The sequence below is a fragment of the Sebastes fasciatus genome, chromosome 3, assembly GCF_043250625.1.
Source record: "Sebastes fasciatus isolate fSebFas1 chromosome 3, fSebFas1.pri, whole genome shotgun sequence".
NCBI classification, from domain to species: domain Eukaryota; kingdom Metazoa; phylum Chordata; class Actinopteri; order Perciformes; family Sebastidae; genus Sebastes; species Sebastes fasciatus.
Genome location: NC_133797.1, coordinates 26,429,740 through 26,445,098, shown reverse-complemented (window position 1 = coordinate 26,445,098; position 15,359 = coordinate 26,429,740). Strand labels below are relative to the sequence as shown.

At 40.6% G+C, this 15,359-nt stretch overlaps 1 protein-coding gene across 2 annotated transcripts in view; it reads right to left on the bottom strand.

The window, feature by feature from the left end:
* Positions 1-15,359, bottom strand: part of rnf24 (ring finger protein 24) — a 36,024-nt gene that overhangs the window by 20,526 nt on the left and 139 nt on the right. Inside the window, exon 1 of one of the 2 annotated variants that reach the window (XM_074629912.1) lies at positions 15,074-15,359. This exon is cut by the window's right edge and continues 139 nt beyond it. Coding sequence is in view for 1 of the 2 variants with exons in the window: in XM_074629911.1 (XP_074486012.1) it covers positions 1,166-1,239 (74 nt within the window). In the remaining variant the exon portion in view is untranslated. Of the gene's footprint in view, positions 1-1,165; positions 1,304-15,073 lie in introns of those variants that run through there. The other variant, XM_074629911.1, reaches the window with a different exon arrangement.

The window sequence follows — 15,359 nt, the reverse complement described above, 5'->3', positions numbered from 1 at the left end:
TGTTTTATACTTCTGGTGAATATAATCCTATATAATCGTTCTGCCAACTTTGCCAAGTCCGTCGTTAGCTCTCCCATCAGCTCTGTTCTCTTTATCCATCCATGGTCAGCTCCATGGGGTCCGTTTGAATGCATTTAACATAAATGTCAGTATATGGGTGCTCTACAGTTGTAGCGTCGGCTGACTTGACCAAGGAGATGAGAGTGACGGCTGGCTTGACTGCACGTTACCACAATACGAAAACGTTTCCTGTCCATGACAGAGTTAGCATGCAGCTTTAGCCGTGATGTCCAGCTCTGCTTTTCCTGGCAATGTGTGAAACCCAAAGTGTTTCCATACTTTACTGTATGTGTAGTGTTTACCACTTTGGATTTTAAAATGTGAGGGTGCAGGTGGTATCCACGCGAACCGTCCTCTCTTTTTTACTTCCTTGTTGCGTCCAGCTGCGGTTTGTTTTGGTTGACGGATAGGGAACGGATATGACGTCACGTCACTCAGACTACAACAATAAAAGCGGTAACTTCCTCCTACCTATGCATAGACTCAAATTAAGCAAATATATTGATTCTGGCATTAAAAAAACAATTTCAAGATCGTAAAAAAATCGCGATACATAGGTGAATCTATTTTTTTCCCACTACTACTAAATAGTGACAGTGAAATTATAGGTGAGCCCGACCGTTATCAAATTAAATAGGCCACGGCCATAAGCAAAATTTCCAAACAGCAAAGCCATTTTAGCTGTTGATTTTGCCACCTAACTATCTGTTGTCAACAACTTTATCAGCTGTACATAAATCATGCAATGACATCATTTTGACAGTCCTTTGTCCAAGCTGAAGGCTCCGTGCCAATCTCAAGCCCTGCTTCTCTCTACGTCTTTCCCTCCAAACACAGCCAAGACGTCCTCCCCTCCTTTATCTGAACACACAAACATGCGACAGAGCTACATGATCCTTTCACACAAACTACAAGCCCCTCTGGAGATAGAACCTATGAAACAGTAACGTACTACTAGCCAACTACTACATTTACTTTTAAGCTGACTTTCCTCTCCGGCTAGTTTTAAAAAAGAAGGCCTGATGTCGACCTTGCAAGACAACTCATATCTACATCATATCTTGTTATTTTCATGTAGACACACACATATATAGCACACACATACCCGAGTGGCGCCTTCATGCTGAAGAGCAGGAAAGTCTGTACAGACCTGCAACACAGGCCCTTGAGAAGTGACATAACCGTCCTTGAGATCCTTTTCAGTGGGTCGCCTCCTGTTGACTTATTTAGATCATAGCCCTTCTTTTCCAGTTCATAAAGGCTACATGCCAAACTAAAGCCTCTCTTCACTCTCTGACTCTCTCTCTAGACAGCCACAACAACCTCCGCCTGCTTATCTGAACATACAAACATGCTGTGGAGCAACATGCTTTCAACACAAACACCTCTGGAGACATTCGAGAGCAACACATCCTTCCTAATTAAAGAGTAGCTATATTAAGTAGGAACAAAGGCCTCTAATGAGTAGGTGGAAATAACTTCTGTCATTTATATGATTTTGACTAATTATTGATAACTTACAGTTTAGCAAAGAAAAAAAACTACTTCTCCTTTTGCCAATAGCTGATTATTTCCATGGTTATTTCAGCTTTCAGCTGCAGCTCCTGCAACCACAGAGGTGAGCAACTTCGACTTCCTAGGTGTTCTACATTGAGATGTGGATATTTTTAGCACTTTTTTGTTGGCAGATCAGCTTCAGTGAGCTGTGGCTCGCCACCAGAGCTGACATGCACCTCCAGTGACTTGCCAGCTTAGGCTGCATTGAGTTTTCTCCTACATGTTTCCGATGTAGACATAGTTGTTAGTAAAGACAATATCAAGGCAGTATCAAGGAATGTGAAGAAAGGCTCAGTAGTTTTCTCCAAACATATTTTGTAAATAATCTAGTAAAGCCATTTCCGCTGCTCCTTCTTGCTACGAAAGAGTATACAAACATGGACACTGACATTAATTTTGCATGGAAATATTTACATTTCAAAAGCTATACAAGGCTGGCCTGGTTCCAGGCAAATAGACGACTTCAGTGTTTTACTTTGTCTTGTGATTGGGGTTCATGCTTTTTCCACATTTATAAATACTCAACATTATTACTTGTGTTTTTTCTTCATTACATCTCACCTTGGAGTTATGAGAAATGTATTATTCACTCCGACACAACTTTACAGGTAGTTTTAAGCCAACATAAAGTAAAAAAAAACAACACTTAAATCTACATAATTCTTAGACAGTTGTGAAAAATCCCAGCTCCCAGCAACCACTACCGCAGCTTCCACGTAGCCTAAAAATGACGGTAGTATCACAGCTAAATGCTACTGTTGGTTACAGCTAAACACTTAAGTGATAGTGTGCAGCGAACCAGTCATTACTGTGAAATGAGCCCCGACAGGGTGAGCAGCTCTTGAATCACCCTGAAGGTGTTCATTTCTCAATAAAGACCGGCTCGCTGCACATTATTATTACATGGTTACTTACTAAAGAGATCAAGCATTTGACAAAAAATATTCAAAAATGATTCTATTGATTTAAACTGGGGCAGTCAAAGTTAATGCGATAATAACACTACTCATATATTGTTTTTCTCCGTAATTGTATAATACGTCTGAGGAAAATGTTGATATTCCCAACGGCCTCATCTTTTTCCTCTGTCATTATGCCTTTGCATTTCCTGCATTATGTTACCCACTTGCTAGCTTCTAGACGCCGACAGTAATGTTATTATTGCCGTTGCTTAGCAACGGTGTTCTCACGACTTAACCACTTGAAGCCAAGCATATTGTGTACACAACTTCCCATGTTGTAAACACGAGCTCACGTGTTTCATTTGAAAGCCCAATAAAGTGCTAAATTCCAAATTCAGAACATATCTTTGATTATGGACATAATGCAGCTAACGGTGCTAACAGCACAAACAACGGCAACAGTGCTGACAGTTAATCTGGGGGGTTGGAGGGTAGGCGCTACTCTTCCACGACCGTGCTGTGGGTCGGGACGGCGTTATCAGCGGTAACCGTCGTATGAGCGGCTGCGATTAGCTAGCCAGTGGGGCACACACACTGGGACTGCGGCCGGACTGGCTACGTACACAAAGCACAGAGATACTCGGATTACAACACACACACGGAGGGAGAGTGACTTCATTCTCTGCTCAGGATGCCATTACTCCTCTATATCTTTACATAGCAAATAGTTGTTTGCTGCTATATTAATGCTTTGAATGAGTGAGTGGAGAAACATAAGTGCAAATACTTCCATACAGGCCGTAAGGGATGACAGAATGGATAAATGAGTATGAATGTTCTGGACTAATGTGTTGGACAGTGCTCTCCATCATCATCATCAAAAAAAACAAAGGGAGGGAACACCTTTTGGAGGTTAGTCTTTAAACTAGAGTTCAACAGACTTGTAGTCTGTGCCAAGGCCTATTGAAGCTCTTCAGGCAGCCAGCTTACTGAGAAATGTAATGTTGGGTTTCATTTAATTTGTCACCCATCTGTATTTCCATGAATTTTAACAAATCTTACAGGTAAACATCTTCCATGACATTAAAAACTAACCATGGTCAAGCCTTGGCACTTTCTCGTCTTCCTGTTACTCAATAGCTTCCTGTGCATCTAAAAATACCTTGTTGCCCCTCTCCCTCTTTGAAACTGAAGGGCCCACTCGGGACCAAAGCCAAACCTACACGCTTCACTGGGTATGAAACTGTGCAAAAAATGTGAATGTACAGCGAGGCAGCACTGACAAAGCTATCTCTACTGCACAACGACAGAAGTAGAGATGTATACCATTTACAAATGCTATGTTATTGAGAACACATCTCACAATATACGAGAGACCAAACAGCACTCAGACTGAAGTATGATGATTTGGAAACAAACAGCGTCTTCTGGTTGGAAAGGCCAGATGTGAGTTGCATCTGCTCTCCTCATCCCACCGTATCCGCCACCAGCTGCCTTTCTCACTCAGACATTTTTCACATGGCCTCACCCTGTTACATAACCAGCAACAAGACCACGCACAGCACATCGTATTCATAGGACATGAGCGTGAGTGGGCAAATCACTCTTCGCATTCATTGTGCACCGTTTCCTGTGGTATGATGGAACAGGAAAAAAAATTATATTTTCAACTTCTGTGATATGAAAGACTGAGAAAGAGCAGAAAAGAGGGGGAATGTGAACAACCTATGAGAAAGCACAACAACAGTTAAGCCTTGAAGTGCCAGATAAGATAGAAATGTCTGGCCACAAAACTTGTGGTTTTATGTGCCAAGGGCGGCGTGTCTACTAATCACAACTACAAGCCCACTAATCTTTATGTCAGAGCTCCTGAGTGTGCCATAGAATAGTAATTTCAAGACCGTGCATGATCCAAAATATATGCTACTACGTAAACATCTGGACAAGAAAGGTAGCCACACTCACATGAATGCACAAAGAGACAATTACGCATCACCAAGAAGCCCGCAAATAATTATCCAGAAAACTATTCACCAGTCAGCAAGAATAAACGATTAAGTCAGTGAAGCAGGGCACACAACACACATAAAAATCACTCATCCCTCAGATATTTGTAAACACTCTACACCTCTTTGTGAACTTAATACAGGCCATACCGCTACCTGAGATTGAGAAACATACAAGCTCGAGTCTGTTTACGGAAGGAATTTCAAATGACAGTATGTTTTCATTTCTAGTGAAGCTTCCTTACAGTCCTTAAACATTTAATGAGCAGCTGTTCTTCATGTGTGGGAACTCTTAGCCTCCAGAACTAAGTGAAGCAAAGACAACACCTCGGTATTACCATGATCCCCTCTGTTGGCTGGTTAACAGTTTAACCAGCCAACAGTTTTTTATTGCTAGTATTGCCGCGGCCCGTCGGCCTTAAGTTGACTCACCGCCGGACCTAATCATCAAGGATTTATGTGTTTTTAAGATGTTTTTTTTTAAATTAAAATGTGTTATACAGGTAGCAAACTCCTTTAAAGAATAACTCAGTGCGTAGGTGTGCTTAATGTTAGCGAGTGTCGGTGTGTGGTCAGGATAGAGGGACAGAAAGAGAGAGAGTAACGTTATAGCTGTGAACGTAGCAGTGCAGTGTGTGTCAGTTTAGGCTGTCGGTTAATAAATGCTACAACTCCGAAGCCAAGTTCCCTTGCCTTTCTTGTCACCTGCAGATTAACGTGTTCACTTAAGGCGGGCTGAACTTTAAGGTAGGCTTGCATCAGTTACGTTACGTACCAACCGCCACCACCGTCGTTTTGCTTTTTTTTACAGAAATAAAACCCATTTAGTTCATTTTCGCGCATCAGCGCCGTGTTATCAATTCAAAGTCGGACGACGGACGCTACAAACTGACAGTGAATGTGTCAGCTCCATACAAAGTCTCAGCTCAGAGCAGCAAGAGTCAGATTTCCCACACGAGGGATGAGAGAGAGTTGACAGACAAAAGCAAAAGCGCCTATTTGGCAATATTTCAGATTTAAACCCAATGTTAATAAGGGAACCATAATGTTAATGAGGTAATCATCATGAGGAGGACAGAGCGGTCATAGCCGGTGTGCACTGCGGAGTGGTCAGTGCAGGGTGGAAACCTGCGGCCCCACAGCCAAAGCTGGACCGGAGAGGCCTGACACACAACCACCTGACATTAAAGATCAAAGTAAGCGCGCTACACATATCGACCGTCATCTTTTCTTGTAAAACGTCCGGTGTAATCAGTAACACCGGTGTTGTCACAAGTTTATTAACCGGTGTGAAAATTTCCTCACCGTCACATCCCTATTTTAAGGTGGACCAGCTATTCTCATTTTAGTGACAAGCCACTCCTCCAAGTTTTGCTCAGCACCCCCCCACCTGTCCTGACAGAAACCCGGAGCTTTATCATTAGACAAAAGTATTTATTAACCCAGACCACAGACACAAAAACATCTTGAAGGAACTTTTCCACTAGGCCGATGAGTCACCCCTTATTGGGTCACAAAATAGTTTCATTTTGACCTATGCCAAGTCAAACAAGAACTCAGACTTTCTTAAAACAATTAAAAAACATGACGTATAGTGAAACTGATATGATTTTAAGATCTTTTAAACCATATTAAGACGACCATATATTGGTAGTTTTATATACATTTAGACTTACCAAACAAAACCCTCTGACCTCTGATTTCTGTCTCTGTTTTCAGACAACCAAGACAACAAGATCATTCTTGAACATCTGACCGAAGAACCCTCCCTTTGTCCTTGCTCAGCCATTACGTAACAAATTCATCATACAATGTGACGACTGTAGAGCTTAATCAAACATAATGAACACACCAGTCCTCCATCCATCCACCTCCCAAGCCTTACTCATAATCTATGGTGGCTGAACCATTAGTAAGTAGTCACATCACATGGACAAATGATGACCTTTGGACCCATGATATTTCACATATTTGTCATGGGATAAAAACAAGTTTCAGGAAGCTGCTGAGTAATACTGTCGTTGGTTTTTTTTCCAAGAAAAATGTATCCAAATGCTTAACCAAAACAGGTTCATTAAATGAACCATTGTCTTGTGTATTTTTCCAAAATGCCCTCTATAATATAGATATTTACTGTATGTATCTTTAATACATTTCTCATTTCCTTGTTTTATCAAATATCAAATTCCCAACCCCAAAAGCTTAGCTCTGTTCAGTAGTTTCTTGCGATCAGCCCACAACATCACATTCACAAGATGCTCTCCGAATGAGAAGTGGAAATTTCCACTAGCAGCCACAGCCGGCCATGAGATTTGCACATCTGAAACTTAATATGCCAAAGGGCAGCAACAAACACCGGGGCCTCAGAGGCAAAAGGGCTCTTCAAAATGTGCTAGCTGTGGTAAGTGCAATGCCCACATTCAGATGATCCTGAACTTGCACACCACATTTTCAGCAATTTGAGTGGGGGAGGTTGTTGGTGCACTGACCATTCACGTATCTGACCGTCCATCAAAACATAACTGCTCCTAGTTGAAATGTTTTATGACAAGAGGGGCTGGTTAAATCATCCTTTCAGGCGGAGGGGAGGAAAAACAGATCAGTTATAAAGCATACAAAATGCAGGACTAGGATACAGCTGTCAGTGAGGGGTGTAGGAAGCTTTAAAAGAGCGCTTTCTTTGTTTAAACTGTACGACAGTGTTACTTCCTGAAAGGAATGAAGATGATGATATTGATGATCACGCACCCCATTACTTATGAAGGTAGCCAACTGTGTTTCCACATCAAGGCCTAAAATATGCATTACAAAAAGCTTGTTTTTCCAAAGTTGGACCAAGATCTGCAGTAAGTAGGTCGCTGAAACTATAACTCCAGTTATGGATATGTGGGAGGTACAGGACTTGAATGGTGCTGACAAGGTCAACTTAATGCCGGCTGCTGATTGAATTCCAATGACTGGATTTACATCTAATGCCACTCCATGTACCGTCAAACACTTACATACACACAGTATATTCACAAGCATGCATCTAACCGTAGCAGGCATATAAAATATAATACATGTACATACATACAAATGAATACATTTTTACACAAAATGTGTTCATTTAAAAGCTTATTTTCTAGTGCAACAAATGCTCAGTGACGAGCTGTTTGTTTGCTGAAGGCATTGGCCTTTTGTAATACATGTAAGTGACAAGTGTTATGTTAATCATATCAGTGACTGGTCATTCCATACATGCAATCTGACTTTACTGAAAGCATTAAAGGGATAGTTTGGGTGTTTTGAAGCAGGGTTGTATGAGGTACTTCTCCATAGTTGGTGTATTATTAACAGTAGATGGCGGTTGGAGCGCACCCAGCTTGGAGAAACAGAAGGGAGTACTGACACGGGAGCAAAACAATATAGTGTTGTGGAAGGGGGCAGCAAAATAAGTTTTGTTGCTGTCCCCGTCCAGTCTATCTGCGAGCCGTCGGCTCAGCCGTCACCATGTTGAGAGCCGTGTGGAGGCAATAGAAATGCTCTGAATTTTGTCTTCAGCACCTTTAAGTTTTAAAGTTGCTTACATACTGACCAACTGGCTAAAAAGTATTTAAAATTCTATAAAACTTTGAATAGGAAGCTACTTTTCATTTGTGAGGCTGTTACCAGACATAGATTTGTATGATAAATTAATTAACTAAACAAGCATCTGTATTTTTGTGACATGTAATTAATCTCTAGATTGGTGTTTGAGAACGTAAGGTTGTTATAAGACAAACCTTTAAACCTTTTCATGATTTGACTCGGAAAGAAGAGTGGTTCAACCATGAGCTAAAATCATCTAAATGGGACCAAAATGAAAAAAAGTTTGTTATGACCTTTACTATATTTACTCTCTCCCTCCCCTTAAAGCCCATCATTCCTCAGTGGACTCTGATAGTAACACAAGCTGACACAAACAAGAGGAACTGACACACACAGCTGTCTCATACTGGCACTCTTGTCGACCCGTATCCACTGCCACATTTCTCCGGAAGGATTTTTTCAGTGCTCCACGTCACCTCCTTAACTGTCGCCATTTGACTGTCAAAGTTTGACTTTCTACCCCATTTTAATCTATTTTTGTGAACTGTTTGTTGACTTTTGTCTAAGGTTGTCTAGTACCCACTTACACACCCCTTTAAATCAAGAGTGGTGAGATATTTCAGTTGAAAATAACCTTTTTAAAACAGTAGAACTAAACAAGATAATATTCAAATTGTAACAAGCTTAATCCTATGCTATGTCACAGCTACTTACTTTAGAGAAACAGGACCCTCGGTGTGCAGCGTGCAGGGTCACAGGCACTATAAATAAACCTGTAGTCATGTGAGGGTGAGTAAGTCAGATTGAAACATGAAAACAACCTGAACCCAATACAACTCCTATCAGTTGTTGGGGTTATCCGCTACTGACCTGCAAGAAATAAACAAATATCTGAGACATAACGAAGCATGCAAGTTCACAAACTATGACTAAATCTAAAATATTCTATCGTTTATTTTCTAATCGACACCAACTCAATGAACCTATTTTCATTCTCAGTGATCATTACTTTAGACAACCTATTTGAGAAATGTGTTTGAGTTGGCCAAGTGCCTTGTGCTTGAGGCCAAGAGCAACAACAATTCGGATTAGTAGAAACTAGAGAGTAACACAATACATAAAGACATAATGTCAAAATGCTAGCCATCACCTGCTCTGCATCAAGATAACATGGAAGGGGGCCACGTATTGATCAACAACTAATGCACATGCAGGCTTTATGCACAACTCTTTGCTTGCATTAAGCACAAACAAAACAGTTCCCCATATACAGTACATACAAACTTTACAAAGGACCTGTAATAATCCAAAAGCCAATGGAAAAATCCCATTGGCTTTTTGCCGAGGGAACCCAGGGCGATGCTAACTTCCTGGTTGGTCAACAAATATACGTCATCTCTGGAGCACTCTATGGCATCCAAACATCTGCTTAGTAAATACATCAAAATAATTTCACCACATAAAAGGGAACAAAAACAATCCGTTATCTATATTTTGTTGCAATTACATGAAGATTCAACAACCTATTAAAACCACCTGTCTTTGTTTCTTTTAGTCACAGTCTAGCTACATAAAGGATGCCACCTGATATCAAACCGTGTCACAGTTTAAGTTACTTACAAAATGAAAGGAGTCCTCACCAAAAGACTTCACTAGTGATTCTTTGTGGAGGCTTATCATCATGGAAATAAACCTGGGCCACAGCATCTTGTTTACCTTTAAGTTCAGCTGGTTATACATGCTCCACAAAGGTTAACCACTGAAAGTCTGGTCTACTAATTAACCACACAAAAGGGTCTTTTGTTTATTATGATTTGACAACAAATCCAACGAGCTACATAGCCACCGATAACAGGAGCTAAAGGCAATATTGTGTTACATAGAATAAAATCCCCTTAGGTTCTTTCCCACTAATTCTGCATCCTGTATGGTACCTTCATTATATGTGAGCACTGCAGCTACTGAAGGAGTCTGAAGTAGTCTGAAGGAGGATTCTTGATCACCCACGTCACAAATGCTGCAGCAACGTGTAGGCTATTTAGAAAGTGTTGGACCGGCTCTACGTGTTTAACAAGTGACAAGTCTGACTAAAATCAGTTATGTAATGTAATGTGGTATTTGACTATTTAACCTTTGCCCTCAACGTGCCTCAAGTAAGTTCCCTACAATTCCTGAATTAATGCTCATTTCCTCTTAACTGGAAAATGACATATCTGGTATTAACACATAGTATGAAATGACTCCCTATACGGCCATTGACTACTAGGCTTTGCACTGGGTTGTTCACAAAGTGTCCATCACCGAAGTTATCTTAGTATAACTAATCCCTTTAATCTCAGGAGTGTTTGTTATAGAATTTTGAAATAAATTTTTTAATGCTATATTTGCTTTATTTGCGTCTATGTGGAGGTAGAAGGAAGTTACCGCTTTTATTATTGCAGTGTGAGTGACATGACGTCATATCCGTTCCGTATCCGTCAACCAAAACAAACCGCAGTCGGCCACAGCAAGTTGAGACGAGAAAGTAGAAAACGGCGGAGGGTCCCTGTGGATAGGACCTGCACCCTCACATTTAAATCCAAAATGGTAAACACTACACATACAGTATGGTCTAGAGTTGAAAAAGTTAACAAAAATCGCAATAAATCCTAATATTAAATCGCAATACTTGTAGAATCAGCACCCAAGTATCATAATAGTATCGAATAGGGAGATAGGTATATCGCACCAGCCCTACTATCTAAAGACCCTTTATAGAAACCATCTAAATACCAAAACAACAATTTACAACAGTGAAGTCAGAGGAAGATCAGCAGTACTTTGCTGTTACAGAAGCCCAACTGTTGCACCTACATGATCCCTTGAAAGAACACTCAGTCTGTATAAGTAAATGAAGGCACAGGGTCTACTTACTTACAGTAAGTCTCTTCAGGTTGCACTAGCTATTCATAGGTAGGTGAGCTATTTTAATAAAGATGTTCGCCTCATACTGTCTCATTGAAAAATGTCTCTTATTTGACTTAACCAAATGCTAAATGATTTACTATTATTGCTAGATAAATGGTAATACTAGGCAAATCAACCGATCCCTGATGCTTCTTTGGCAGCACAAAGTAATACAAGCTGTAGATGATGAAGTGTTCTGTATTATAGTGCATTCATGTGTTCACATATTTATTTCTCCTAAGCCTTACAACTGTTACATAATACCTACTTAAAATTACACAACAAATATGATCGGCGCACGGCAATATGATCTGCAGTGCTCAGATCTGTTTCTGTCAAAATATATGTTTGCTGCCTGCTTTGACTTATTTTTGACTTATTTTTTCCTGTTTTGATTTTCTGCATTTGTTCTGCCTTTATCTATATGAGAGTGCCTTTAATGCACGATAGCCTCCAAACATGAACGCTTGAAGGCTGCTGACAAGAGTTTTATATACAAGAGCAGACACTAATAGAGAGCATTTACGTTTGTGCACCGGTTCAAGCAGTGCAAGTTTAACCACTCTAGCTCAAGATTAGGTGAGTGCAAATGCACATATTGCCCAGCATCTCTGATCTCTACCAATACTGTCTCAGATGAAGCCTTTAGGACTTGGTTGTACCATCTAAACTAAAGTATGGCATTCATTCATGTTTTTCATCTGTAGTCTCTCTATATTGTGACTTCTGTTTTGAAAAAATAAAGAGTGTTTGCTTGCTTTTGTATAAAATTCAAAGGAGGAGGAAGGCTGAAGAGTAAATTGGTCAATACTGTGATCTCTTATATTCTCTCCATAGATGCTAGAAAGAGTTCTTAAGTTTTTTTGGACATTGTACCATTGTTTGACAGCTGCTGCTTCCACAGTAAGAAGTTACTATACAGAAATGTATGAACTAGGGCTGTCAAAGCAAATTCGACTTAACGCCACAAATGTCTTTAACGCATTAACGCAACTTGTGATTTTGAAATTGAAGTTTTAAAGCTAGAGTGACATCATATGAAACTAGAAAACCTAAGGAATCCAGTGGTACCAACTATGTCATACTAGCTTGTCGCCAAGGAGGTTAAATCAATTAATTAATTAATTGATTCCATTTGGTGAGGAAAAACTGGCATGGCCATTTTCAAGTGGGTCCCATGACCTCTGACCTCAAGATATGTGAATGAAAATGGGTTCTATGGGTACCCATGAGTCTCCCCTTTACAGACATGCCTACTTTATGATAATCACATGCAGTTTGGGGCAAGTCAGAGTCAAGTCAGCACATTGACACACTGACAGCTGTTGTTGCCTGTTGGGCTTGAGTTTGCCATGTTATGATTTGAGCATATTGTTTATGCTAAATGCAGTACCTGTGGGGGTTTCTGGACAATATTTGTCATTGTTTTGTGTTGTTAATTGATTTCCAATAATAAATATATACATACATTTGCATAAAGCAAGCATATTTAACCACTCCTATGTTGATAAGAATATTAAATACTTGACAAATCTCCCTTTAAGATACATTTTGAACAGATAAAAAAAAAAATTTGTGATTAATTTGCAATTAAATATTTCAATCGATTGACAGCCTTAAAATAAAGTTATTATTATTACTATTATTATTATTATTATATTGTGATTAACATGACTGATTCTGGGGAGGACGTTGAACATTGTCTCTGGTTACTTGTCTGCTACTTCCACATAAGATAAGATATGATATGATAAGATAAGATAAGATAAGATGAACCTTTATTAATCCCCGGAGGGAAATTCAGGTGTCAAAGCAGTAACATTAGCAAACAGAGTGAAACACAGGAGAGGTAAAGGTATACAAAAATTATAAAAACAATAATAGAGATATAAAAGATACAGAGTGAATGGGTGAACATAGTGTGTACAGTCTGTCAATAAATACATGTAGTATGTACAATAAATAAATGTAATATGTACATATGTGCAGTCTATAAAGTGGTATATAGGATGTATAGTGTAATGTGTAAAGTAAGTGTAAACATACAAACAATATGATTTCTGCCACTATCAGGTCTGCAGATCACATTGGGAGACAATAAACACCCATTGTCTACTACTCCATATAGCTCTTTCTGTGCCTGATGACATACACTTGCAATGCTGCCAGTTATATACACCCACTACTAAAAGGAGAAGCGTGTTGTAGCTCATGCGTGTTACACAGCCCACAACACAATGCTGTCAGTGTTGACGGAAACACAGAGAAAAGCCCTACTGTTGTCCCTACCATGCGTTTTCACCAGGGTCATCACTGTTTGAGATGAAAGAGAGTATAAACTGTGGTGGCTGCTCTCTATATGTGTGTTGCACACATGTCACCATGAAGCACTGACACGATTATAACAAGCGAGAAATGTGCTTTTGTCACGTTGATTAAGGACAAGCTGACTTTTACCCAGTCATTACTATGAGAGCTTCCTTTAATGAGTCCACCTGACATTATCTGAGCATCTTTATGTGTTGGTTAACCCAGTAGTTGGTGATGTTATTGTTTATAACGACCAGGGGCGTAGGCTCTGCTAAGCTACAGCAGCTAGTGATGGGAAGTCCGGCTCTTTTTAGTGAGCCAGATCATTTGGCTCAGCTCACCAAAGAAGAGCCGGCTCTTTCGGCTCCCAAACGGCTCTTCATTTTACCACTTCTGCCTTTTTATAATTCAGCCAAATTTTAACGCTGTTTTGACCTATGATTAGTATGTGTGCAGATATATCACTTAAATGATTCAATATAATTACACTAAACCTTATAATTTACAGAATACCATATCTGTACATGCTGCCTCTTTTCCGACTGTCACTCATCTTGTCTGCTATTCCTGCACCGCACTCCTCTCTCTCTTTCTCTCCTCCTCTCCCTCCTGCTCTGTACCTGTAAACCGTCAGCGCGCCGCTTGATCCTTGTCTGTCATCACCTGATTGGTTGCACGGACGTCATTAACACAACATTTAGTCACAGTCAGTGCATGGAGTGCCAGTGGCGCAGCGAAAATTGTCTTATCATTCTGCCTTGAATTAATTAAAAAAAAAAAAAAAAAAACAGCTCTCAGACGGGAGCCGGCTCTTATGGTACGTGTCCACAGGCTCCGTGCTTTCCACGCTCCCCATTCATTGTCTATGTAAGCAGCCGCGCAATGCATTCCGGTAGCGTGGTGTCGCGATTCGAGAAACGGAGCGTCACAACGCCCGCTCCTCATTTGCATAAAGTTGAGGGCTAGTCTACTTTATGCAAATCACGGGCGTCTGACGCGACTCGCCGCCTCTCGAAACTCACGAGAATCATTTAAAATAAACGTTGTCGATCCAAAATAAAGACAGATTCAGAAACTGCATGGATTATTTCTCGCCTCAAATGTTCTCAGAAACACCTTTTGGTGAACTATTTTCGTGAAATAAGAGAAGAAAGTTTCCTAACGAGCCGCCATACTGTTTCCGGTTTGAAAGCTGAGAGCAACAACCCATGGAGTGAAAGCGTTTCGTCCAATCAGGTGGGGACAGCCTATGTCTAGTGACAGCTAACCAAGCGTCCAATGTTGGGAAGTGTCGCGTCCCCTCGCGATAAAAAAACGCCCCTGTGGACACGTACCATTATCTTTCAATTACAAGAGCCGGCTCAAAGAGTCGATTCGTCCGTGATCGACACATCACTACTAGCAGCGTTACCTAGCTAGCTAACGTTCCACCTTAGCTACAAAATGACATAGCAACGGTCCCAAATTAACTGAAAAATACTCACGTTAAATATCAAAAAACATCCCTTTGCAAAGTATGTATGCTATTAATAATGGCCCACAGGCTAAAACAGTTAATAAACCAACACGTTTGACTGGTTGAACTGGAAATATGATGCTTATTATTGGCCAAGTTCACCACATTTCAACAGCAGCTATAACGATAAGGGGTTAAATAGAGAGAGAGAGAGAGAGAGAGAGAGAGAGAGAGAGAGAGGAGCATCCATCCATCCATCCACTCACCGGCGGTTCCCTCTGCCCCCAGAATAGTACTCCTTCTGCGGGGTGTTTCTTCACACACTCGGGGGTGGATGGAGGCTTTAAAAAGGCGACCCAGACCAAAGCCCCCGGCTGCAGGGCGACTTCTTCCCACAGCCTCCCAGCCTGTGATGGTGACGATGATGACGGCTGTGTGGCTGTCAGAGTAGAAAAAACCCCGATGATAAATAAATAAACTGGTGGATGAGAGGATGACGTTGGCAGGGATCCTGATTTCCCCCCACAAACAATCCGCCGTTGGCAATCTGCA